This window comes from Grammomys surdaster, unplaced genomic scaffold (genome assembly GCF_004785775.1).
Source record: "Grammomys surdaster isolate TR1022 unplaced genomic scaffold, NIH_TR_1.0 255, whole genome shotgun sequence".
NCBI lineage: Eukaryota > Metazoa > Chordata > Mammalia > Rodentia > Muridae > Grammomys > Grammomys surdaster.
This window is the reverse complement of record NW_021604696.1, coordinates 7,281,656-7,309,454: the sequence shown is the minus strand read 5'-3', so window position 1 is coordinate 7,309,454 and position 27,799 is coordinate 7,281,656. Positions and strand designations below refer to the sequence as shown.

Below are 27,799 nucleotides of genomic sequence, written 5' to 3'. Positions count from 1 at the left end.
GCCATTGCACACACTAGGGAAGTGTTTTAACACCGACTTATGTCCCTTTCCTGTTTTCACAATCAGAAGGGGATGGAGTGAGAGTAAGGAAGAAGATTAAATAAATGTCCATTTTTTTTTTAAATTTTGTGTACTTAATGTATGAGTGCTCCACTGCACATGCATCTACCTTCCTGAAGAGGGCATCAGATCCCCCCTATAGATGGTTGTGAGCCACTGTGTGGTTGCTGGGAATTGAACTCATCACCTCTGGAAGAGCAGCCAATGCTCTTAACCACTGAACTATCTCATCAACCACATAAACATCCATTTATAAGACTTAGGCTAAGTGACTTAAACATCTCATGGATTTTGTAAAAACTTAACTGGGCTGGAAACCGTGGGGTATGCCTGTGGTCCCTGCTACTTGGAAGGCTGGCATGGGAACAATACTCGGGCGCAGGAGCTGAAGGCTGGATGGAGTAACAGAGCAGGACCTTCACCTCAACAAATATGGGAAGGACTGCACATTTGGATCTGCACTGGTCGGTTTTTATGGCAACTTGACACAAGTTAGTCATCTGAGAGGATGACTGAGAAAACATCTCCTGAAGATTCAGCTATAGGCAAGCCTGTGGAACACTTCCTTAACTAGTGATGGATGTAGGATGGCCCAGCCCATTATAGAATTCTGGATTCTATAAGAAAGCAGGCTTAGCAAGCTAAGAAGAGCAAGCCAGTAAGCAGCTCCCCTCGGTGGCCTCTGCATCAGCTCCTGCCTACAGGTTCCTGCTCTGTTTGAGTTCCTGTCCTGAGTTCCTTCAATGATGGACTATGATGTGGAGTGTAAGCTGAATAAACCCTTTCCTCCCTAACTTGCTTTAGTTATGGTATTTCATCACAGCAACAGTAACCCTAATGAAGACAGGATCCCAGCACCCACACTGGATAGCTTACAACAGCTTGTAACTCCAGCCCAGGGGATCTGACACCCTCTCCTGACTTCCACAGGCAACCCAACATATACAAACACAATTAAAAACATTAGAATCATGCTCACATATGTTCATATACTTGATTGGAAAGTCTTCACCCTTTCCAAAGCCGCAATCCTTGCCATGTATCATGCAGACCTCATGATAGTCTGGAACTTCATGAGGCCGACAGCCATGAGCCCCATTTCATAGATGAGGAAACCAAGGCTCTCCCTGCTGTCACACCACTCCCAAAGGATGAGTAGCACTGAGGTGAAACCACAATCAAACCCTTTACCACGAGGCTGTATAGTGTCTGACCGACAGCTGGCCCTGGGGAGCAGGAGGCAGAGCCACCTGAATTTTTCAGTCAGCCTTTGAAGCATCCTCAGAATTCTCCCTGTCAGGTGAGAAGCCATGACCCCTCCTGTTCATTTGGCTCTCCAGCTGGCTGAGCCGCTGTTTCAGCTTCATCTGGGAGGCACTGTACTCAGCCAGGAGTCGAGCAAACCTCGTCTGCAGGGTGTCCAGGGACGACTCCAGGTACTCCACCTTCTCCTCAATGTCCCTGGTATCTGCCCTGGCTGTGACCAGGTCATCATCAATTAGGTTGTCCTTCATCAGAATCTGCCGACCCTTTTCCTCCAGAGCCCTCTTAGCATCTGGGTACTCGGTGAGGGCCTCCATCAGGTCATCCTTGGAAAGGCAGAACAGGTCTGAGTAGCCAATGCTCCTGATGTTGGCCGTCCTGCGGTTCCCTGACTTGCTCCCCTTAATGTTTAGGATGCTAATCTCTCCAAAGTAACTGCCATCGCTGAGGACCACAAACTGGGTAACCCCATCGTCAGCCACCACAGCCAGCTTGCCCTCCTTGATGATGTACATCTCCCTTCCAATGTCCCCCTTTTTGCATATGTAGTCCCCGGGACTGAACACAGTGGGACGAAGCTTGAGCACCAATTCCACCAACAGCCCCGCCTCGCAGTCCTGGAAGATTCGGACTTTCTTCAGCGTGTCCAGGTGCACGTTGATGGCGATCTCAGCCTTCAGCTTGTCTGGGAGGTTTTTAAGCACTTCCTTTTCATCCACCGTCTTCCTGTTAGCCCATAGATAGTCAAACCACCGGATAACCCGAGTCTCCAAGTCCTTGGTTACCTTCCGGAACTGCATGTACTGCTTGATAGAATCGATCTTAGCCTGGAACTCTACCCGCGAAGCATTCATGTTGGAAATCATAGAGCCCACGTTGCCTACTATAGTGGCGAAGATCAGGACGCCCACCAGGAAGTCTATGACCACAAAGAGATACTCTTCATCCTTCACGGGGGGTGGGGTCTCACCAATGGTGGTCAGGGTCAAGGTGGACCAGTAGAGACTGTAAATGTACTTCCTGGAGAGACGTCCATACTCCGGCTTGGAGATGTTTGGATAGACCCAGGAGTCTGTCCCAAAACCAATGAACTTGGAAATGGCAAAGTAGATGCAGGCGTTCCAGTGGATGATGATGAGTGTGTACAGAACCAGGTTCCCTATCCTGAACATGTTTGGGTAGTTGGTCCTTGTCTCCGTGCGGTCAAAGAATTCAAAGAGCCGAGAGAACTTCAGGAGGCGGTTGAACCTCAGTTCCGGGTAGTTCACTCCCAACTTTAAATAAGCCAGGTCTGTGGGGAGGAGAGACAGGATGTCCAGCTTGAAGTGCACGGTCTTTCTGTAATGTTTCCACAGCCTCTTGGTGTCCCTTACCATTAAGCCTTGCTCAAGGAAACCTAAGAAGGGAGAAGGGGACAGTCACTTGGGCACCAAAGAGGCTTAAACTGACTACAGAAAGATATCTCCCATCATGGTTACACAACAGACAATGATTTGTCTATGAGAGAAATAATATTAGACATAACGAATATTAATGTTGACACTCACCCTGTTTTTTTTTCTATAATGTTTTAATTTCTTCTGTTTATTATTTTCTCTGCTGGGAATCAAACCTAGGGCCTTGCATAAGCTAGGGTTATATAACTGAGCTATACTCCAGTTCTCTACTCAGGTTTAAAAATTGTAAATTAGTTGGGTAACTTTGAAAATAGACTGGACGTTAGATGAAAAGCAAGGAATGAAGATTAAATTTTAAAAGACAAACGTATTAGAGGGTGTGCGTATTGAGGTCGGGTGAGGGAACACGAGCTTTCTTAACGTTATTCTCTCTTTGAGTTTTGTATGTACTTGAAAATATGAATCAGCGAAACTTCAAAAGCTAAGATCAAAGCCTATCAAGCTGGTATCACCAGTAATAGTGTTCAGTGAAACAGTGCTGGGCTTGTCCCCCAGAGCTTACGTCATGAGACACTTTTGCAAGTTCAAGATGCCATGGCTGCTAGCCTAAGACCTTTGCTAAAAATGAAGATTAAGGCTGTCATCATATACGACCCATACAAGGTCTGCTGCTCCCATCCCTCAGGTTATTCTTGTTAAATAATTGCCCTTCAGGATCCACAGAACAACTGGTTCCAGGATCCCTTAATCTCTTTGCTCCCAAGGGAGCCAGAATCCTTAGATGCTTAAGTATCTTCCATAGAAAGATGTTATTTCTACACATTACCTATGCCTATCCTCTTGATTATTTTAAATCCTCTCTAGGTTTCTTATAGTGCCCGATACATGTAGCAAAAATGCTATGATGCCATATTGTATTGTGTAGGGATAATGATGAGGAGAAATAAAACCCCTAAATGTTCAGCTCAGAAAGTTTTTTCCAAATATTGTCTATTTGGTTGATTGGCTTTCCAGGTACAGGATCTACGGATACCATGGTGCTTGTGCATGTGTCTCTGGAGTGTCGCCTTGCTTAGTATCCTGGCTTGGGGACTCGTCATTATTTTATGATTCTTCTGAGTCTGACGATCTTTTCTTTTTGGACAATGATCCTGGCTACTTGGCTTCTTGACCTCTACGTCTCCCACCTTCCTGCTGAATCTAGCATTGCTGAGGACAGTATCCAAGTACAAGAAGGGGTGGAGACCACCTTGCTTCTCGTCTCATGTACTGGGAAAGCAAGACAAGCTGAGAGGATGTGTGAGTTATAGCTACGTGCTGCGATTCCGTGTGTTCCCATTGAGCATGGCGGTGTGGGTGTTAGTTCCAAAATCTTGGCAGCAGTAAGGAGGGCCTCTACAAGTTTAGGTGATGTATTTGTATACATTGGAAAAAGATTCCCGAAAGCTGAGCAGCCCCAATCTCAAGCACTGGTGTGTCTGAACCCCACCCAGAGGCTGTTTGAAAGAACTCATCTTTCTAGACCCTGTTTTGAATTTCACTTCTTTGAGGAGCTGGAGAGATGACTCAGCAAGTAAGAACACTTGCTGCTCTCTCAGAGGCCCTGAATTCAGTTCCCCAGACTCATGTTTGGTTGCTAACCCCTGATCAGGTCTTGTTGAAGGATTCAGTATCAAGATACCGGCACCCACTCTGTTTATGGGTCTCCAGATCTCTCAGGCACCTCTTGGTCAAAGGTAGGTAATATCCAGTCCACTACCATGAACCTTCCTGAGTACTCTATGGTTCCCCTACTAAGGGCCTGTGACCTGGTCTAGTCAAGTCCTTGGGGCACACTCACCTGTCCGTGCTCGAACCAGCATGTCCAAAACATAAAGGACATCTGCAGAGTAGTCCAAGACCAGCCACAGCGCCAGGTGCTCTGACTGTAGCTCATCAAAACAGGCCCTGAAGAAGCCAAGAGCGAGATGTGACAGGATGGCCTAGTGTCAGAGCACAGACCCTTCTCTGCCCTGTGCTGTGAACAGGCTCATTATAACCAATAACCGTTATTCCTGCAGGGTTACACATGTTATTTAGTACTTTCCTCTGAGATTAAAACCTTCTATTTTGGAAGAAACTCTCTTAAGATAGGATTTTTATAGAGAGGTGAAGCAACAGATATTCTAAAGGGAGGTGAAATACTACATGGATGCTCATTAAGACAGGAAGTAAACAATTCAAAGTAGATTCAGGAAGTCCCTGAAACTGAGCATACACTAAGATTCTCCCTCTCCATAAAGTATGTAAACAGTAAAACTTGCTGAGAGTCACCCTCAGGGAAGCCAAGCTGCAAGGAAACATCTCAGACAAGTCAAGCAGCCTGGAAGAAGCAGAGAGGGGATAAGCTGAGCTTCTTAGAAGAAACAAAGACTGGATGAACTACCAGGAAGAGGCTCTGACCAACCGAGTCTCTGAAAAAGGACTGTGAGAAAGGACTCCAACCTGCTGAGCTGCCCACAGGCTGTGTAATGTGCATCAGGTTTCCAGCTTTCATGAGCCAAAACCCAAGAAGAGGTGGGCTTTGGTGATACAGCTGTTTTTGAGTCATTTCTACACCTGTAAGTAATCCCTCACCCAGATTACTGTAAATAATTCCAACAAAACTCATTGGCTCACCAAGTTGGAGTCATGGAATCCATTTCTGGAGCTAATAGAAGTGTATGTGTGTGTGTGTGTGTGTGTGTGTGTGTGTGTGTGTGTGTGTGTTGTATGTCCCCAGGAAAAGTCTGTCCTATGACAATGCAGTGGAATCACTCCAGGCTCAGAGAAGTTATGTTGTCCCACAGTCACTGGGCTCATAGGAAGAAGAGCTGAGGACTTAGATGTGTAATGTGAATTTTAATGATAGAATGCAAAATAAATATTCTACCTACCCACCCATTTAGCGACTCACCCAACCAACCAAACAACCACCTAAACAAGCGCTGAAACAACCAACTACCCAACCAACTAGCCACCTACCTACCCACCCAAACAAACAACCACCCTAACAATCACTCAAACAACCACTCAACCAACTAACTACTCAACCAGGTAAACAACTAACTACCCAACCAGCTTTCCACCCACCTACCCACCCACCCACCCACCCACCCAACCAACCATTATTAAACAAACAAACAAACAAACAAACAAACAAAAAACTGGGATTGACGTTAGGTAAAGGGATCAAGAACCTGTTCTTTTTAGAGTCATATTCCAAAATATTTATTTAGAGAATATTTTTCCCACCTTTTACTTCATGTTTGCTGATTCTCACACAGATAGCACCCCAAGCTTCCCTCTTCACCCTCAAAGAACAGCAGGCTGCTCAGCTATTCAAGTCTTCTGCACACTTGGGAGAAGAATCTCGACTCACGCCTGTGTTTCCAGAGTCTAGATCATGTGTCAAGAGCAGCATTGCCACCTTGCCAGGAGGGCCCTCCCATGCTCCCCCCACTCACCAGCCTCACAGATCCTCAGATAGGTGGAGACTTAATCCACAAGCTTCCACACCCACTTGTGTCGTGTTGTGCTTTGGATGGCAAGTGTCCCCCTCCCCAAAGACTCATGGGCTAAATGCTTGGTCACCAGTCTGTAGCATGCCTGGGAGGTGATAGAACCTTTAGTTGATAGGTCAAGGGGGGGTTGCCTTTAAAAGGAATATTAGGTCCCTGCCTGTTCCCTTCCTCTATATTTCCTTCTTCCCTACCCTGGTGTCTTGTCTTGTCAGTGGCCCAGTGACATCAAGTACCCATTGTCTGACCTTTCTGAAATTCTGAGCCAGAATAAGTTTTTTTCTCTTACATTATTTAGTTTTTGTCATGGCAGCAGAAATCTGACCAACTGCAGGGACACAGGTGTTCTCTGCATCCTGGTTGAGTAGTGACATCCTAAAAGTCACAGCGCAGCCTCCTAGGGCAGCCGTGTCTGTGTTACAAGCTTTCCCAGGAACATGCCAAGGTCCACTGTCTACTCAAAGAAGAAGATGCTCTCCTCCATCATGTTAAACGAGAAGGTACAGTCACCCTCAAAGGGCTGTATCCTGGTTGGCTCAGGAGATTCCCTGACCCCGTCCAGCTTTCTTGCACAAGTACAGAGACCTGCCTCTGTGTGGCTTCCTCATAGGCTTACTTGAGGACATCTCTAACCCTGTGCCTCCTTTTGGAGGGACAATGAACCCTGTATACCTGTCCTGCTAGAAAGGGCCTTTGAACCCCTTCCTTACCTTCAGAGAGGAGTAGTGGGATCTCCTTGTCCCCTCAGCAGCCTGCACCTTCCAGATCTGCTCAGGGAGGGGGTCCCCTCACCGCACCCTTACCTAGCAACACGTTTAAGAGTGTTCCAAAGGCTTGCCTGGTTTCTTCTAGTGGCACACTCTGCAGGCTTGCTTAATAAAGTCCCTGTCACTTCCCCAACCACAAGGGGGAAACATCCTGCCCCAGTACCCATGGCAGCATTTTCCCATCATTGGGGAAAGGATGCTTACTAGAAAGTTATAGCTCAGCCCTGTGCTCAACCTCTGCAGCCCCAGAGCCCAGCGTAATGTGCCATGTTCTCTCCTTCTTCCCCAGCTCACCCAGGGGAAACCCTAATACTGCCGATCTTCTGCAGAAAAGCAACAGCTCCTTCTAAGATGCTTAACTAAGAGCACCCCAAAGCCCACATCTACCCTCAGAAGAATAGCAGAACGTGCCACTGGTCCAACATGGCAACCTGCCTAGGAAACCAGAAGCCCAGAATTTACCCACTGCCTCTTCACTCTATGCTTACTCAACTGTAGGTTCACTCAAAATGCTTCCCTAACCCTCTCAGAACAGTGACTAGCCTGTGCCCCTACCTCATATAACCCAAATACAGATTTCAGAGTGTCCGAACCCCTCGGGGCCCTTCTCACCCATGATTCAGAGCACCTTCAGAGTCCTTTGTGAAATGGCTCGATTTTTTACCAATGGAGAACCTAATGCAGTGGTTCTCAACCTGTGGGTCATGACCCTGGCAGGGGTCACATATCAGATATCCTACATATCAGATACTTACATTATGATTCGTAACAGTATCAAAACTACAGTTATAAAGTATCAATGAAATAATTTTACGGTTGGGGGTCACAGCGTTAGGAAGGTTGAGAACCACTGACCCAAGGCAACAGAGCTCTATGGTGGCTGAGAAGAGAAAAACTCTCTCTGGGGAGATTCAGCACTCCTAGGCTTTGCTGCCCTCTCCCCTCCTGTCGCTGCTCTAGTGCCTACCTGCACACCAGTAGACACCAGTTATAGAAGACTGGGAGAGCGATGGCAGTCAGCCAGCGGTAGTAGATGTTGCTGGAGGGGTCCACCACAATGGAGTCTTTGTTCCTGCTGGAAATACAGATGTACAGTACTATGTATGAAAGGGCTTCAGGTTAGGGATCTAAAGGCCTTCATTAACTTAGTGACCCAAGAGGAATTTTAGGTTGAGGGTGAAGGAGTGGAGGTCACAACAGGATCTGAGTTCCAAGGGGGTCATATGGAATGCCTCTGTGGGGAAGACAGACTAGAGGTCCCTCCCTCTCAGTCCAACCTCCAGAATTGTAAAGTCTTGATGACTTGTTTCCACATGCCCTGGGGCATCATTCCTGACCATTAGGCTTTGAATTGGAAAGGAAAAGGCAGCATGACTGAATGCTGACCACCAAGTAATCGAATTCTGGGGAGAGCTTGTGGCAATGTCCCTTCCCAGGGACCACCCACGCCTTCCACAGAATCGAGGCTGGAAGTGTGCATGTCAATGACAGCTCTCAGTGCCTCTGAGGCAGCTCGTAAGACTGAACTTGGAAGCCCTGGAGTGTGTCCTCCGGCCCTCTCTACCTCTCGCTACATTCGTGAGAAGAGGGAGTTACTGATTTCATTATGACTCATCGAGGTAAGGGTATCACTCCACTGGAGTGTTGAGAAATCAGTGACTCAGGCTAATGTCATACAATTTACACTTTCACTAACCCCTGGGGAGTTACACACAACCTGAGGCCAGAGACATGTTGAAGCAACTGAAATTCACACTGAGGTGGAAACATCAAGCAGGGGTTTAAAAGTCACATGTCATGCGAATTGGCTGAGTAGGTTTTGGTTAAAAAGCTGACTGCAAGGGTCATATATGGGGGTACATACCTGTAACCTCAGGACATGGGAGGCTGAGGTAGGGGGATTAAACTCAAGGTCAGCCTTTGACACATAGGACATCCTGTCTAGTTTCCTTTCTGTTGCTATGATAAATACTGTGACGGTTTGAATATGCTCAGCCTTGGGAGTGGCACTATCAGAAGGTGTGTCTCTGTTGGAGTAGGTGTGTCACTGTGGGCATGGGCTTTAATACCTTCACCCTACCTGCTTGGAAGTCAGTATTCTGCTAGCAGCCTTCAGATGAAGATATAGAACTCTCAGCTTCTCCTGCACCATGCCTATCTGGATACTGTCATGCTCTCACCTTGATGATAATGGACTGAACCTTGAAACCTGAAAACCAGCCCCGATTAAATGCTGTCCTTTTGTAAGACTTGACTTGGTCATGGTGTCTGTTCACAGCAGTAAAACCCTAACTAAGACAAATACTGCAATTTGGAAGAGGAAAGAGTTTATTTCAGTTTACACTTCCAGGTCAGGGTAGGAATTCAAGGCAGGAACTTCCCTGTGTCTGTCTCTCTCTGTCTCTGTCTCTCTGTCTCTCTGTCTCTCTGTCTCTCTGTCTCTGTCTCTGTCTCTGTCTCTCTCTCTCTCTCTCTCTGACTCCCTCAGCTAGCTTTCTCATACATGTAGGCCTACCAGCCTAGGGGATAGTCCTGCCCACAGTGGACTGGATCAATCATTAATCAAGACAATCCCTCACAGATGTGGCATTGGGGCTAACTGATCTAGGCAATCCCTCAGTTCAGACTCTCTCACATGACTCTGGGCTGTGTCAAGTAGACAGCTGAAGCTAATTTGGATACTGTCTGACAAACCAAACCAAGATAAGTGGACCATTAAGGAGTTTTAAATAATAGTTAGATTTGTTTGGCATTTATTGCTATCAGAACATGTGACTTAAAAGATGAACCACTTAACTTGCAGACCTGTAGATCAAAAGTCATGAATGGGTCTCATCATTCCCAACACAGAGCTATGATCTATTGGGAAGCTTTAAAGGAACCATTTTCCTTCCTACCCCCGCCTCCCTTGTTTGTAGTGATGGCGGATGTCCCTGCACCTGTAGGCCTGCAGTTCCCATGTTTTTTGCTGGTTGTAATGCACAGTTATATCTAGCTTTACAGTGCTGTGGCAGGACTGTGGAGCTGGCTAGCTGGATAAAGTGCTTACTGTACAAACGTAAGAACTCGACTTTGGATCCCTAGAACCCATGTAATGACTGGGTAGACATGGCGGCTGCCTGCAATCCCAGCACTCAGGAGGCAGAGGCAGGACGTGTGTGGGGCAAGCTGGTTTTGAGTTGGTGAGCTCTGGGTTTAGTGAGAGGCTCTACTTCAAAAACTATAGTGAAGAGTGACAGAGGAAGACACCTGGCTCAATTTCAGGTTTCCATACGCACATATGTGTGCACCCACATGGATACACACACACACACACACACACACACACACACACATGCAAGAAAGAGGAGGAGGCAGAAGAAAAAGAATTAAAAAACAGTGTCTACTCTTCTAAACCTAGTTAGGTTGTCCTAGTCCTAGTTAGGTTTAACTGAACTTTACACATCCCAGATTCATTTGAGGGAGTCTGAATTGGGATTTTCAGACCTGTTGTCACCTCTGTGGGAAATTGTCTTGATTAATGATTGATGTAAGGGGAGCCAGCCCACTGTGGGTGGCACCATCCCTAGGCTAATGGATCTGTGCTTACAAAGAAGAGAGGAGGAGGAGGAAGAAGAAGAGGAAGAAGAGGAAAAAGAAGGTAAGAGAAGAGAAGGAAGAAGAGGAAGAAGAGGAAAAGGAGGAGGAGTAAGAGGAAGAGGAAAATAAGAAGGAAAGAGAAGAGGAGGAGGAGAAGGAGAAGCAGTCACCGCTGCCACTGCATCAGGAGCAGCTGTGTCATTTCTTGGTTTTTGATACCATTTCCATCTCCAGTGTGAGTTGTTATCACCAGTCTAACCCTCCTAAATTTTGTCAATAAATATATTTTTAAAAAATGTTTTAATTTTACTTAAGCCCGGGGGTGCCTTCCTTCATGAAGGAGTTTTTGGGTATAGAACTTTTGTAGGAGTCCCAGAAAGCTCCATTTAGCAAAGCACCTTTAACATCCAGCCAAGCCTCAGCTGGTCACAGCAGCCAAGTGTTGTCCTGTTACCTATGACCATCTGACTCACATGGGACAAAGTGCCAAGTTTCGGCCAACTAAGTCATCGTACCTAATCCCCAGCCATTAGTGCTGCCCAGTCATTACAGGCTACAGCTCTGAGATCCTGCTTGGTTTTGGAGCCACCTGATTCTAGTACTGTGGATAAAACAGACTTGAGATATTAAAAATAATTTTATCTTTCGACAGTGGATGAGAACAAAGAGTTATGCGATTTAATAATCAAGAAGCACCAAGACAAGTCCTCCGTCTTAATAAATGTTACCAGCAGAGGGCGCTATTCACAAGCTTATTGGACTCACTGGACACTGCAGTCTGGGCTTGCTTTGGTCGGGCTTTGGCTTTTCAAAACTCCTGCTACCCAACTGTTGAGGACCCAACCAAGTGCTATCCAGCTGCACCCCTGGATCTATCCAGCACTGGCCCAAACATTATAGACTTGCAAAATAACGGCTGTTTTGAGCTAAGAGCAATTTGATTCCAAAGGAAAAAGTTATTCCGTATTTGGGAACTTAAGGAGAATTCTGGAAATGGGAAGCTGGGTACAAAGAAATGGCCCAGAGAGAATTGTCACCTACGGCCAAACATCTCCATTTGGTGACAGTGTTCAGTTTCATCCCTATATCTGTGACTTGCAGTACGGATCCATGAAATGGGTCCTGGGGCAGCTGGTACCATTTTTCCTCATCCTTGAAGGTACATATTGTGGTGGCCACAGCTTTGTGGCCACATCATTTTGTTTCTCTTGATTGATGGCATCTGAGTCAATGGCTTTGCTCTCATCGTTCATACAAACCACACACACACTTCTTTCATGGAGGGGATTAAAGTTCTGCTTAACAGGCTGGGAAGAAAATAAATACCAAGTTCTGGCCCTTTGTCGACTGCAAGTCAAGCAATTGGCCATTTTCTTCTGATGTTGATGGCTCCCCCTGATCTTTGGTGAGGACCCCTGGTGTTCCTAAGAGGCAGAAGCCACAGACCTATTTGCCCATGCATGCCTGTGGTCACTTGTGGCCAAGTCCAGCCTCGCTCACACAGTCCCGGGACTCTTGTCCTGATGATCACACCCCAAACTCATCTGCTCAGCATCTGTGACAGAACCTAGTCACAGCAGGTCAGCTTTCAAGAGGCTGGTCACCAGAGGAAGGATATTTCCTCCTCAAGTGGCTCTGATGGTTTCCTGGAGATTAGCTTAAATTGGCCTTAAAACAGGGCCATTTTCCTGGTTCTCAGGACCTTGAGATTGTAGCATAGAAAATGCATCCTTATAGCAAAGGAGTCTACCCCACTGGTCTGCGAGGGAACTCCAAGTTTCCACTCCCCGGTACATAGTAAAGGAGAGTATTAAAACAGAAAGGATTTGTTTCCTGAAAACTCTCGGCTTCCCAGATGATAAAAACAAAGAACAAAAAGTAATATGAGTTCCTCAGAGAAATTATACAGACTTGTTTGTCACCCCTTGGCGATGGATTTCCAACAAAGGAACAATTCTGGAATGGTTTGCTGGTGTTTGGGGAAGAAGGTAAGCAGGAGAAGAGAGAGGCAAAGTGGGGCTTCCATGCAGGGGTGGGAGGAGGGTAAGGGGTGAGATGGTGAGGTGGTGGTAATGGGGTGGTAGGATAGAGAGGTGGGATGGTGGGGGGTGAGGTGGGAGTAGGGGGTGAGGTGGGGATGGGGATGGGGTGATTATGGGTGGGGATGGGGGTAAGGTGGTAAGGTGGTGGGGTGGGGTGATTGTGGGGTGAGGGTTGGGGGCTGGTTTGGTGGGGGATGAGGGGGTGAGGTGGTGGAGTGGGAGGTGGAATGGTGGTGGGGTGGTTCTGAGGTAGGGAAAGTGAAAACTAGTGTGCTTGGCTGGAGCTTGGGCACTTACTCCTCCTGCAAGTTGGTCCAAGTGTTCATGTCACTTCTGGCCATGGGCCAGGCCCTGCAGGGAGGCAGAGAGACCACAGCTCCATGGGAACGGGAGTGGTTTCAATGACTCAGGTCCATTCTGCCTGAGGTGACTGTGCCAGCAGCCCCACCCACTTCTCCCCAGCCTTTCTGTTCACAGTACATTGTTACTATGAGGAACAAACTCTGTGTGTGTGTGTGTGTGTGTGTGTGTGTGTGTGTGTGTGTGTGTTTGTGTGTATGTGTGTGTGTACTTAGGGCTGGCAAAAAGCTTGGGGGAAGAGAGGAAAAGTACTTGGCTAAATTCAGGCTTCTGGGTAAATAAGGATTAATGGTTTGAATCCTCTCCAGTTTCTGAGCCTTAACTTTTACTCAATTTTCTTCTGTTCATCCCTGAGCAGGGTGGTGAGCCGGGTATCACAACATGACTTATTGGGACCTCTGTCTTATGTACTTCCAACCTTTTCAGGTGAAGGGAGTCTGGAACCTTCTACATTGGAGGGGAGGGGAGGAGAGGGAACACACCACCCAAGGAGCAGCTACCTGCTATCCTCATCTGCGCAGGCCAGACACGGCTCTCCAATGTGCCCTTTCTTGAAAACGTAGTCATAGTAACTTCTCTCTTCCAATCAGCAAGCCAGAAAATTGACCAATGGCAAACTCATTTCCACATTTAGTTTTGTGTGTCCTCTGCTCCCAAACCCTTTAGGAATCTCTCTGCTTCGGGTCTATGGTCCCCATCTGTGATCTACCCAAAGATGTGATAGAGGGTATGGCCAGTTGTATACAAATTAGATACTATCTGTCTCAGCATCCCATGGGTGTTATCCTCAAGTGGTTGCTTCCAGGACAAGTTTGTGACACAGAGGTAAGAAAGCCAGGTGGATTTATAGAGCTAAATTGTACCTTGCCTTTAGTGGTCACTGTTGCTAGCTCATAGGAGACCACTGTGAGAGCCAGTGGCTGATGACACCTCAGCCTGATTTAGTGTGCGTCTTCTCTGCTATTTTTTTAAAGATTTATTTATTTATTTTATGTATATGAGTACACTGTTGCTGCTTTCAGACACACCAGAAGAGGGCATCGGATCCCATTACAGATGGTTGTGAGCCACCACATGGTTACTGGGAATTGAACTCAGGACCTCTGTAGGAGCAGTCAGTGCTCTTAACCACTGAGCCATCTTGCCCGCCCCTTCTCTGCTATTTGGCTTACCTTTGCCCGAGACTTCCTCTCCTCATTTAAGATGAGGCCTCAGTTGCTTGTTTCTAGATTGTTCTCCTCATTTGAAGATTCCCCAATGACTAGAAATCCCTGGGAAATGGTGGAGAGAACATACAGCCCCTCGGAGTCAGGAGCCCTAATTCCACAAGGCTAGTTCCACATGGAGAGATATTTTGCTTTGTTGTTGGGACTTGGCCTCTAAAAATTAAAAAGTCCCCTCCTCCATGAATCTTCCTATCCTGCATCACCACATCCATCAGCCACCCTCAGCCATTTGGTGAGCGGCCAGGTGTCTCTGGTCTAGCCAGACCTTGCCCAACATGGTTCTCACCTAACCCTCTAATTATTTGATCACACTAGGAAACGTACTGAATACAGCAACTGTCTCCATTAGTTTGAGGTTGTAGAAAAAAATTGATTTAATCAGCTAAGGAAGTCTTTGTTTACCCAAAAGACGTAGAGACAACCCAACTAGCTGCAGAAAGTTCAAGACCCCCTTCCCCTGAAGAGCAAGCAAGTGCTGAGGGCAAAGGTCCCACTGAGTCCTTTTCTGGGTCTATGACAGTGCCTGGCTCATCACCCTGCTGGAGGATGAACAGAAGGCTAGTGTCTTAGTTAGGGTTTCATTGCTGGGAAGGGACACCATGACCATGGTAACTCTTATAAAAGCTAACAATTCACTGGGGCTAGCTTACAGTTTTAAGAAGTTCAGTTTACTCTCATAGTAACAGGAAGCATGGTAGTGTGCAGGCAGACATGGTCCTGGAGAAGGAGCTAAGAGTTCTATATCTTGATCCTTAGACAGCCAGGAGGAGACTGTCCTTCCCAGGCAGCCAGGAGGAGGGTCTCCTCAGCACTGGGTGGTTTTTGAGCATGTGACCTCAAAGCCCTATAGTGTGGCACTTCCTCCAACAAGGCCACACCTACCCCAGCAAAGCCACACCTCTTAATAGTGCCACATCCCATGGGCCAAGTGTATTCAAATCACCACAGCTAGTAACATCTTTTCTGGGTACTGGTAATTGAACCTGAGTCCTTTGAAAGAGCAGCCAGTGTTCTTTACCACTGAACCAACCATCTATTCCAACTCTGTGAGACAGAGTCTCTCACTGATGTGGAACTCACTAAATAGGTTAAGATGGTCATCAAGCAAGCCCCAGGGATTCACCTGTCTTGAAAGCATGTGCTCTTGGGTCTGAACTCAGGTCTTCATGTTTGCAAAGCAGGCACTACATTGACAGAACTCTCTCCCCAGGCCCCTGAACCCTCTCTCATTCTACAAATGGCTATGTATTCCACTATCTACTGTATGTCCTGCAGTACAAAAATCTCTCCCTCATGTATAAACATAGAAGTACAGTGGAGGTTTCAGAAAGAGCCATGAGGTTTCTCCTGAAGTCTCACTGCTGTCTCTCTCCAGGGGCCTTGTATGTTTACTTAGAAGCCCCAGACAGGAGCCGTTCTTTTTATCAGCACGAAACCAAATGGTGTTGCCTCTAGCAAACCATACAGGGACTATCCATTCTCCAACCATGCTCACATCTTACTAATCTTGGTGTACCTCAGAGGAGTCTGACAAAGGAGAATGCTTGAATCCTTAAATGCTTCCCAGAAAGCAGGTTCTAGGCAAGAATCCACCTGCTAGTGAACTTTGGGAGGTCAGCTTTCTCTCCAGGTCCAACCTTGCTTCTCTTCCAGACTGACATGAGCATCCTAAAGAGACCTTTGGATGCACAGTGATTAGTGATCTGAGGTGGGCTATATAAGACCTTGAAGTGGGGTAGCCCATACATACTTCTGGGTACCACAGATACTTCTCAAAAATAAGAGAGACAGAGATTCCCATGTGTTGGTGGGGGCAAAGAGAAGAGTACCACCAAAGGACACAGTTGCAATTCCTTGGTGGAGAGGATTTGGGCCATGCAAGAAGGTACACTGTCCTCTTGGAGTCTTGGCTCCACAGACACTCCTACCAGAAGCAAGCCGTCTCTCCATCCTCCCCCTCCTCTGTGCTTACCCACTTCATGCCCCTCTCCCTGCCCAGCGCTTCTTGCTCTGACATGACTGATTCTGCAGGTTGGTCATTTCAACCTGTGGATCTTCTTTCTAGGAAATGCATGTACCTCTACAACGTACCACGTGTGTGTCTCCTCAACTCTTCTTGTGCAAAACATGTCCTGCATTTGAGCAAGACAGGTCATAATATAATCTGGGATGAGGGTCCTCATAGAGACAGTTGAGGTCAGAAACCTCTGATTTGGGGAGCTTTGTGCAGGATGGGTTGGATTTAATTGAGGCTGGGAACTCTGGCTTGAAGGCTTTCTGGACTTGGGGTGGAGAATGTTAGAGCATGTAGTATCCCCAAAGGATCTATGCTTCCTTTCAGAGATGTCACACAATGGGGTCCCTCAGGTTCTCCTTGGGGCATCTAAGCTGGACCCATTTGTTTCTCAGCTGTCTCAGCTGGTGTGGTACAGGTAACCCATTTTCTCTTTTCTTTGTCTTACCCTTTCCCTCCGTCTGGTGGTTCCTGTCCTCCTGGGTTGGGCTGGGCATTGCTTTCCCCGCTGGACACCTCCTTAAGCTCAGCTCCATGAAATCGATCCAAAAAGGAGTCAGGTGTCTGGTCTTCATGGTGTAAGTGCCTGGCAGCCCACGCGCGAATTGAGATGATGAGACGTGACACCCTGGAAGGGGACAGGAGAGACGAGAGAGAATGGCGGACAAGAAAAGACCCCAACCCAGCCTTAAGGGGTCAGAAGAAGCAGAAGTTATCAGCAAGGTGAGGCTGGGGGCCCGGAGCTCAGGCTTCTATCTCTACTGAGCCCTTCTCTCACCCTTCTTCCTTTCTCTATCCAGGCTGGGGCAGAGCCTCACTGATCAATCATACTATGTCTTTATTACGGCTTTGTCCTTTCTACTCTCCCGTGGCCACGCTTCTCCTAATGGGCATCAGCAAGCACTCCTGCTCATTAATCCTTTTGCCCAGAGCGGATCTCTTGTTTGTTAGGAAATGAGAACCAGGGAGCTCAGCACCTAAGAGCTGCTCTCAGAGAGGACCTAGGTTTCGTTCCAAGCAGTTTACAACCATTTGTACATCCAGTTCCAGATCTAATGTCCTCCTCTGAACGCTATGGGCACATATAGTACAATACGTACAGGCCAGGCAAAGACTCATACACATAAAATTAAAAAATAAAACCTTTGAAAATGTATTGCTTAGCATAGGAGCAGTAAGAGTATACAATCCTTATGGATTAAATGTGAAATGGTCTCCCATAGTTTCCTGTGTTTAAAGCCTCAGTCTCCAGTTAGTACTACTATTTGGGAAGATTGTTTTCAGCTCGAAACAGTGTCCTCTCCCATGCTCTGCTAAGGGAATAGAAGAAAAGTCATCCCCACCCTCCTCTGACCCCCAGCTCCAGACAACTGACCCACAATGCACCACTCCTGACTCTGAACAACTGACAGCCCCACTAGGCTGGAGTTGGGCATTTCACTCAAGGTCACTTTCAACCCTGTGTCTGTGATGTGTTATCGAAGAGAGCCAGAAATGGGGAAGACATGCAGGCCTCACAAAGGCCACGGGGATCTATGGCAGCTGTCTCCCCAGCCTCTCCTCTGCCCCCATGGCTCTGTCTGTATTGCAGACTACATGGCTATCCTAACACAGTGCCCTGCACAGCCTATCCAAGGCCTTTTCATCTGCACTGACTTAAAGATGTTCTCTTCTCTGCAACCAGACTCGAGAGCATCTTATTAATATAAAACACTGGAGACCGTTTCAATAGCCAGCTACAAGAAACTACTTAAAAACAAAGGCAGAGGCTCAGGAGATGGGTCAGTAATGAAATTCTTGTGCAAGCATGAAGGCCTTGATTTCAGATCCCAATACTCATGAAAAAGCCTGCAGGGAGGGTATGTGTCTGTTGTCACAGCAGCAAGGGACAGACAGGAGGACCTCTGGAGACTAGTGGCTGGCCATGAACTTCAGATTCAGTGAGAGATGTAAGGTGTACAACAGCAGAAAAAGACACCTAATGTCAATCACACACACACCCCTATCATACATACACACACATATCACACACAGACATACTACATACACACACTCACATACCACACACCATACATAGATATGCACATATCATACACAGACACCACTCACACAGATCACACATAGACACCACACACACAGATCACTCACAGACACCACACATACACATCACACACACAGACAACACACATATATCACACAGATATCACATACACACATCACATACAGAGACAACACACACACAATCACAGACACCACCCACACAGATCACACACAGATACCACCCACGTAGCTCATACACAGATACCACACACACAGATCACATAGAGACACCACATACACACATCATTCACAGACATATTACACACACAGAGACACCACACATACAATTCACATGTATCACACACAGACATACTACATACACACATACTATACACACATAGACTACGGACACCACACATACATTTCACATGTATCACACACAGACATACTACATATACACATACTATACACACATAGACACACAAACACCACACATACACACCACACACACATCACATACACACATCACAGACATACACTACACACACACAGACACCACACACACATAGACAACACACACATATCACACACAGATATGACATACACATATCACATACACGGAGGCAGTATACACACATCACACACAGATATACCACACACTCATATACAGATCCTCACATAACACACACACACACACATACACACACACACACACACACACACACAAACACACCAGAATAGAACATTCTCTATAATTAAAAACATAACGAATACGTTATCTATTCATTATCTGCTTATGAATTTATCCTTTTATTTGATGATCAGCTTAGCTAGCAGTACGGATGGATGGCTGTAGAACTGTAGGACTGGTTTAAGAAAACTACCAGAAAGTAATGAATGTGGCGGGTGCTGGCTCAGCTCTAGCCACCCACACAGCTAGGATTGCTAGAAGCAGTTTCAGGTAAGGCTCAGCAAGGGGAAATGACTTTCTTCACGTGCGTCTGTCATTAAAGCCAGGTACAGGTAACTTCAGACGGAGGCAGAGCCTGGACATGTGCTAATCTGCTGGGTGCTTTCAAAAAGGTGCATGTTACAGATTCTAGAGGCACTGAGGACCCTTCCACAGCTATTTCAGAAAACATCGTCCTTACTGTCCAAAGCTGCTCATCTTTAACTTTTCTGAGCTTAGAACATCAGGCTGAAGAAAATAGATTGACTCACTGTCAGATTTTAGGGGGTTCTGCTTCTTGCCCCATTCTTCAAACCTTCAGCTCTGTCTAGCACACAGTCTGAGGTATCTCCACATTCTTTCTGTCTCCGTCTCTCTATACCCCATGAAGACTGTGCAAAGTCGGTTACCTGGCTGGTCCCTGGCTTGTGAATAAGCTCCGTGCGGATCCAGCCAGTCCTCGGGTCTCCATGGCGACCCCTTGCTGCTGTGTGGAAGATGTCTCCTCACATGGTGAGTGAGACCTAGAAAATCAAATATGCCGCATGCTAATTGATTTCAAGCTCGCTCTTGCTCTCTTGCCTCTAGCTTCTCTCTGTCCCCTAGCCTCTCCCCCCTTCCCTTCCCCCTCTCTCCACGTGGTCATGGCCAGCCTCTACTTCTCTTCTTCCTCCACTTCTCTCCTCTCTCTCTCCTCTTTCTCTGCCATTTTCTCCCATTTCTCTCCCCCCACCTTTGCCCTATCTCCTGAATAAATCCCCCCCTTGGAAAAAAAATGATTTCAAGCTTGTCCAGAGTAAGATGCGCAGCAGGGGGAAAGACGCCATTGCAGATTCTCAAACCAGAGGTCTGTCATCAAGCTTGACTCCGGAGATAAAAATGACCCTTTCTTTTATATTAATTTATTGTAGTGTATATGGTATATAGGTACACACATGTGCATGTACCTACTGTGCAAGTGTGGTGGAGATCAGGGGACAGACAACTGTGGAAGTTGGTTCTGTCCTTCCACATATGTGTCCCAGAGATTGAACTCAGACTCTCATGCTTAGCAGCAAGCTCCTTTACCTGCTGAGTCATATTGTTGGCCCTAAGTGACTCTGACCAAGAGCAGCTTTTGATTGGTTACTGTATATGAGGTAGGTGAAGGAAATGGAACCAGCAGAAAGTGTTAGCCTGGTCTCCATCAGAGATGGGGCCAGGGGAGGTCCCAGTACCCACTGTCTTGGACCATAGTCAATGTTCCCATGCGCTATGTCCTGAAAAAGATCTTTTTCCTGCCAATGTATCACTGACTTCTGTAGCAAGTCTACCTCCTTCTGGGAGCCTCATTTTCTATCCTGTACACGGTGGACACACTTTCTGGGCAGTTATGTATTTGTCTGGCAGGCTTCCTACCGTTCTGGATCATGACATGGATTTGGCCTACCTCTTCAAGCACAGTTAAAATAATTTGAACAATTTTCTCAAAACAAATTCATTCGCCCTTTGCCAGGGCCTGCCTCTGCCCCCAGCGACAGAACAGTGCAGGGAGCCACTCTGTGCATTCATGGTGAGCAGCATGTACTGATGGGGCTATGATCACACTGTTTGCTTTAGGAACTGGACAAGGGACTGAGGCACATATTTTATACACCAAAGCAGACCAGGCCTCCAGCTTCTCCCAACATCTCTTAGTCCCAACTTGGCATACTCTGACCCCAACTGGAACTTTCCAGCCTTCAGAGGCTCTTCCTTATGTAATCCAGACATTTTGCTCTCCTCACTCTCTCCTCTCTCTTCTTTCCCTCTCTCTGTGCATGCTGTCTTTCTCCCTCTCTCTCTTCCCTGTCTCCTCTCTCTCCCTTCCCATGGTGACTTCCCTGGCTTCTTTTCTTGGGGCCAGTGAACTTGCCTGCCCCAAAGCAGCTTATATATGTATATATGTATATGTGTATGTGTGTATGTGTGTATGTGTGTATGTGTGTATGTATATGTATACACACACATCTATCTATCTATCTATCTATCTATCTATCTATCTATCTATCTATCTGGCTTGAATTGGCTCATTTCACCAACTGCAGAGAAATAACTTATCACACACCTTGGTACAGAGTGAGCTATGCTGGAAGCGGAGCCTGGCATCTGACAAACTGCCTAGAATAAAATAAGACTGGGGATATATCCAGAAACACCTCTCTCTCTCTCTCTCTCTCTCTCTCTCTCTCTCTCTCTCTCTCTCTCTCTCTCTCTCTTCTTCCCTCTCTCTCCCTTCTTCCCTCCCTCTCCCGCTCCCTCTCCCGCTCTCTCTGTCTGTCTTAAACCCACCCTAAGGATAAATTTGACCAGTCTGATTAAAAGCCAGCCAGGCAATGTCCTCTAAGGATCTGCACTTCACTTCTGTGACTCTAGAGGAAACCCAGCAAGGCAAATTAATTCTATTACATGGCCTGTTCCAAACTAATCGGCTTTCTTAACGAGATGGTTGAAGCAGGAGGCAAACATTAGCTTCAGGGAAAAGCTTCACTCCCTGTGGTGTGTGATTAAAAATCAGTCCTTGGATCCCAGGCATTCAGTCCCTTCTAGCAGCACATGTCCCACAGGGATGGGGTGTGGGGGGTGTTGGATTCATTTCCTTGTATAGCTTATCCAGGATGTCTTTGGATAGCCAGGATTGCCGGCAGGCACCCCCTCCTCCCAGCTTCCTCTCAGCAAGGTCATTTTTCTGCTGGGAGCACATGGAGTTGGACAGCTCCACTTACTGTGTGGCCAGCTTTGGTGATGGAGACCTGTCTAATATCTGGCTGCTCAGGCCACAGATCCCAGTCATTATTCCTCAGGTTCAAGTCTCCCCCAGTCACAGCCATCTCACTGTGACTACTTTCTGAGGTCTAGCTTGGCCATGTAGGGAAACTGAGACCACTCTATGATTACTGGGGCTAAGCCAGGAAGTCTGTGTTGGTTTGTGTGCTGTTGGTGGCTCTCAACCTTGCAACACAGGATTCTGATGACCCCAATGTCCCTAATTTGCACAAGTGTGATTGATTTTTTTGATTTTACAACTGAATATCAGCCCCTCCCCATTTATCTTAGTCACATGATGTTTTGGGTTCTTTGGTATGCAGAGGAATCATATTTGTGTGTGTGTGTGTCATCTCCTAACAGGATCACAAATACAATAGGCCACCTGCTGTTGACTGACATGTTACTGTGTATCATCAACTGCAACCATTTTGCCATGTGCCCATGCAATCCCTCTGGAAGAGAGGAAACATAAGTCCAGAGGGCTTAAGTAACTTCCAAGGAAACTGAGAGGCAGAAGACAGAGAAGGCTGCCAGGATCTGATCCCAACTCTGGTGACAATTTCAGGTGTGATGCTGCCTTCCAAGAACAAATTATTAACAGGGTCAGACTGGACCCTGGCATCCTTGACAAGCTAGCCTCAGCCACCTGCCCTAAATAAGCCAATTCAAGAGACAAATTAATAGTGAAAAGCAGAAAAAGATTTATTTCATGTGGCCACACTGGGAAGAGGGACAAAGAGGTCCAATCACTCCCCAAGTCCATCTTTGAGGTCCTGGCATGAAGTAAGGCCAAATGTATACAAAGTTAAGACATTCTGGTCAAAGTACGGTTCTGCTTGTCATTAGACCATCTTTGCCTGGGCTCCAGGATCTCCTACAAGTTGGTCTGACAGTCAGCCAGACGTGAAATCCATTTTCAGGAGATCAGTTCTCCTCTGGCCAGTGTCAGGTTTCAGACTCTTGGCTCTCTGAAGTCAACAGTTACAATGTTGCCAACACCAACTGGTACAATACACTGAAATGACTTTCAAGAAAAGTTTCAGATTGTGGCATCTGATTTCTAAGTCTGTAGAGGGCAGTGAGCATTGGGAAGGTTTCCAGTGTCTATCGCTGGGAGAGGGCAGAGGTGCCATAGACAACAGAACAGTTGAGTTTGAGGTCTGAGTAACATTATGTTGCTTGGGTGACATGGGGACAGTAGAGCAAGCACACGTGACCTGCCTGCACCCATCTAGAAAACATGATACTATTCTTTTCCCCTTCTCAAGCCCCAAGGACTCTGAATAGTGAGAATCCAGTGCCATTGGGCACATGTGACCAGAGAACAGAAGCCAGTGAATTTTTAAGTCTTTTGGTCCTTGAGAAGCAGGGTGAAGATGGTTTTCTTTGGTGATAATTGCTTTGGGCTCTGCCTAGTCAGCAGCATGAAGAAAACCTCTTCTCTGTAAGACACAGCCCCCTGTGCCTCAAAGCTCGCTCAAAATAGCCACACCAGGAAATGAGTAGGGATTTGGAGGCCCTCAGACTTCATTGTAATTCTCTGTAGCACATCCTGAAGTCTTTCACTATTTCAGTACCTTAAAAACATGCTGGATGGCTCCGGGATGATTGAGTCAAGCAACCAAGTAGAAAAATCCAAGACTTTTGTGAGACAGTCTTATGTCACTGAGGCTGGTCTTGAACTTATGATTCTACTTCCTCAGGCTTCCAAATACAGAGATTATAAGCTTGTGTTACCAGCCCAGGTTGAGACATTTTTATTTTTGGTTCTTTCTTTCTTTCTTTCTTTCTTTCTTTCTTTCTTTCTTTCTTTCTTTCTTTCTTTCTTTCTGCTTGTTTTTTTGTTTGTTTGTTTTTGTTTTTTGTTTTTCGAGACAGGGTTTCTCTGTGTAGCCCTGGCTGTCCTGGAACTCACTCTGTAGACCAGGCTGGCCTCGAACTCAGAAATCTGTCTGCCTCTGCCTCCCAAGTGCTGGGATTAAAGGCATGTGCCACCACTGCCCGGCAGGTATTTTCAAAGTGGTTTTTTTTTTTTTCATTCAAAGGGAGGATTTTTATCCCTCCTTATGACATTCCCTTAGGAAAATCATTCTGCTAACTTAATAAAGAAAAAGGAAAACTGGGCTTCCAATGTGTCGAGAGATCTGCTGGCAAGGCTGTCTCAGGGGACAAAGCATTGGTAGTTCTTTCTTACTATGGGTACTTAGGGAGGGGCCAGTGGGATACTGATGCTAAGAGGCCCATTCTATGATTGGGAGCAATGTGTTCTATTTCAGTATACCAAGTTTCATTTATTCCAAAAGCTTCCCCAAAGGACTAGAATTTGAAGGTACTGATGTGTTTGTCTAAACACTATTTCTCCCTCTAGAATGGTGATTTAAAAAAAAACAAACAAACCTTAAAACATTTTGTGTATGTGCCAGAGAACTTTTTCAATCTGCTGTCTGTGCACCACATGTGTGCCTGGTGCCTGGGAGGTTGGAAGAGGGCAACAGATTACTCGGGACTAAAGTGTAAGATTGTTGTGAGCCACCATGTGGGTGCTGGGACTTGAACCCCTATCCTCTACCAGAACAGCCAGTGCTCTTACTCCTGAGCTTTCCCCAGCTCCATTTGCTCAATCTTATGTGGAGAATAAATAAGTGATAGATTGTGTGGGGGAGCCCCGGAGGGACCCTGACTCTGCCTCAGTTCCCAAGGCAGCTTTACTTCTATCCTGAGCACACGCTAGGCTCCCCTTGCTGATCCCAAGGAATACTCTGGAACTTGCTGTATACATGAAATGTTAGACTCCAATGGCTGCTCAGGCCATTTCCCTTCTTCTCTGACAGGAACTGATGAAGACATCCTGAGTCTTTAGATAGCAGGCATCCCTTTGCCAGCATCTCACCTAGGAAGTGAGATTCCTTCAAGTGGGTATCAGTGGACACACACTCTCTTTAGCCCCTTTCTCTGTCTCCCGCCTGGGAATCAGAGATATTGGCTGCAAGTTCGAACTGTGAGGCCTCCCCCATCCTCAGAAAGGTGTAAGACTTGATTTATTCTTCTTTCATGTGTGTCCTGGTTTCCTCTCCTCAGAGACCCTGCCATGCTTCGATCTCTGTCTGTCTGTCAGTCTGTCAGTCTGTCTGTCTGTCTGTCGTCTGTCTGTCTGTCTATGGTGTTAAATAAACCATGTAGCCTCAAGGAACAGTCTCTGTCTCATGCTCTCTATGGTGTCCTAGACTTTTCTCTTCTTTAGGTCACCTTCTTTGTTTGAAATAAGAAACACTGACTCAGGCAATAGGAATGGGTTCCCAGAGGCAGGAAACCAACATCTGCTAATACATATCCTTGAAGGAGCCTCCATGTCAGGTTTGGGTGTGTAGGTAAAAGAGCCACAGCACAGGGCCCAGAAGTAGCGTCAGATTCTTGGGGGTTGAGATGTTCCTTCCCCTCCCAGCACTTTGGAAGGGCGGTGATGTAGGTTTGCAGTCATAGGGACTAGTGTTTGGAAACTGCGGACCATCGCTTCTTGTGTTAGTTGCTTCACTGCTGTGTCCCAAGACAAGTAGCTTAAGGAAGGAGTGTTTATTTTGGGCTCTCGGTTGGAGGGTAACGTCCATCACAAGGCAGTCGGTCACACTGCATCGATAGACAGGAAGCAGAGAGATTCGAATACTGGTGCTTCCGCTAGTGTTCCCTCGTGATACAGTCTGGGAGGCAGCCATGTCAAGGTATTCACAGTGAGGGTGGAGTTCTTCTGCACCTCAGACAACCTAAACCGGAAGCTCCCTCATGGGCATGCTCAGAACTGACTCTTGGGGGATTCTAGAGCCCGTTAAGCCGACTACCAATACCAACCACCACATTTGTTATGGGTTTGCTGTGGACTTGACGGGTAAGAATCCAGACAAATCAAAGCACAAACAGGCTTCTGAGAGAGGAAGGGAGGCTTGCAACCAGGTAAGAAGAAATGGTAGATGAGGGCTGGGGAATGGGGGGCTGTCATGGCTGCTTAGAGCCCTGAGTTTCCATGCATTTATGTTCCATAGCAGGGAGAAATTTCTAGCCTTATATGGGTAGGAGATTTGTACAGCGGTAGGGCAAAATGCCAAGCATGAGCAAGTTTTGAGCTCCCCAGCATGAACTTAAGACCCACAGACTCCTGAGATGGCACAGCAGGGAACGGACTAGTCATGCAATTCTGAAAATTTGAGTTTGTTTCCTATAAGCCCCCCCCCCCACCATCCCAGTAGAAGGAGAGAGCCGACTCCCCTGGCTTCCACACGGGCACTGTAGTATCTATGCACCCCTAATAAAATAACATAAAAAAATTAATAAATGTAGCAGTCACCGAATAGGTTTCCTCCTGTGTTCTAACTTGGACCAGGAGCTGAGGGGAGAATGCTGTCCCAGTTCACAAATGAAAACAACGAGGCATGAAGGTCTCGCCCAGAATTGTAAGTCCTTGGTTTTCATATGGCCATCTGTGTCTGGGTGTCACTGATGTGCCTGACAGCTTGTCTAGGAAGGGGAAACTCATTCCCCACAAAGGTCGGGTCACTGTCTGCTTCCTGACCTTGCCTTAGAAATGAAGGGCAGGGCATCTGACTTATGGGGTCTCCCTGTGCTCAGAACAGGGGCTGGTGTAGAATGACAGCATAGTAAACTTTCTGTGTATCCCTGGGGTCCTGTGGTAGCCTGGATGTATTTTTATGGTAGAATTATACTTGCTGCCATTTGAGTCTAAATTTGCTCACCTTGTCAAAGTAACAAAACTGTATTTAATGTGTGTGTGTTCAAGTGTGTGTGTGTGGGAGCACACATGAGTACATGTGTATGTATAAATATATATATATGTGTGTGTGTGTGTGTGTGCATGCATATGCATATATATATATATATATATATGTGCATGCCTGTGTCTGTGTTTGTGTTCATACTTGTGTGTATATGTGTGCATATGTGTGTGTGCTCAAACATGCATGAGTTTGTATGTGCATGTGTGTGTATGGATATATGCATGCACATGCCTGTGTCTGTGTGTGCATGTGTGTGTATATGTGTGTGTGCGCATGTATGTGTGTGCACAAGGATGCACACATGAGTATGAGTGCAAAGACAGAAGACACCCTATTATATCATTCTTAGGAACAACATCCACTTCCTTTGAGACTGTCTCTTACTGGACTAGAGCTACCAACAAGGCTAGATTGAGTCACTAAGGCCAGGGTCTGCCTGTCTGTCCTCCTCAGAGCTGGGGTTACAAGTACATGCCAGGTTCAGGTTCGGATCTTCATGCTTATAAGGCAAGTGCTTTCCCAGACTAAATGATCACCTCCATTTTGAAACGTAGCAATCTATTCCTCATTTTTCATTTAATTGTAAGATTGGAAATCAAGTATTTAAATAAGGGACTATTCTAAACTAAGAATAAATTGGGACTGTGAGGACTAGTGTGACGATTCAACCTGACAGGATCTAGAATGCTTTAGGGGATGGGCCTCCCTCTGAACACACAGAAGAGATTGGCTAGAGTTAGCTGAGGGGAAGACACATCCACTGAGGGTGGCACCATTCCCTGGCTGGGATGTGGGATGGAGGGTATGCAAGGAGGCCAGGTGAGCGGCATCATTCATTGCTCTCTGCCTTCTGACTGTGGATGAGTCTGTGGACGTGGATGTGGATGTGGATGTGACTGTGGACGTGGATGTGGACGTGGATGTGGACGTGGATGTGACTGTGATTGTGGATATGACTGTGGCTTTAGGTGTGGATGTGACTGTGGATGAGT

General features: G+C 46.6%; 1 protein-coding gene across 2 annotated transcripts in view; it reads right to left on the bottom strand.

Annotated features, from left to right (window-relative positions):
• Positions 1–1,319: 1,319 nt before the first annotated feature.
• Positions 1,320–27,799, bottom strand: part of Cnga3 (cyclic nucleotide gated channel alpha 3) — a 26,611-nt gene continuing 131 nt past the window's right edge. The window contains exons 2-6 of one of the 2 annotated variants that reach the window (XM_028775499.1): positions 19,647–19,760; positions 16,696–16,875; positions 7,994–8,101; positions 4,561–4,667; positions 1,320–2,719 (exon numbers count right to left, since the gene is read on the bottom strand). In XM_028775499.1, coding sequence (XP_028631332.1) covers positions 1,320–2,719; positions 4,561–4,667; positions 7,994–8,101; positions 16,696–16,875; positions 19,647–19,760 — 1,909 coding nt within the window. The remainder of the gene's footprint in view (positions 2,720–4,560; positions 4,668–7,993; positions 8,102–16,695; positions 16,876–19,646; positions 19,761–27,799) is intronic. The other variant, XM_028775500.1, reaches the window with a different exon arrangement.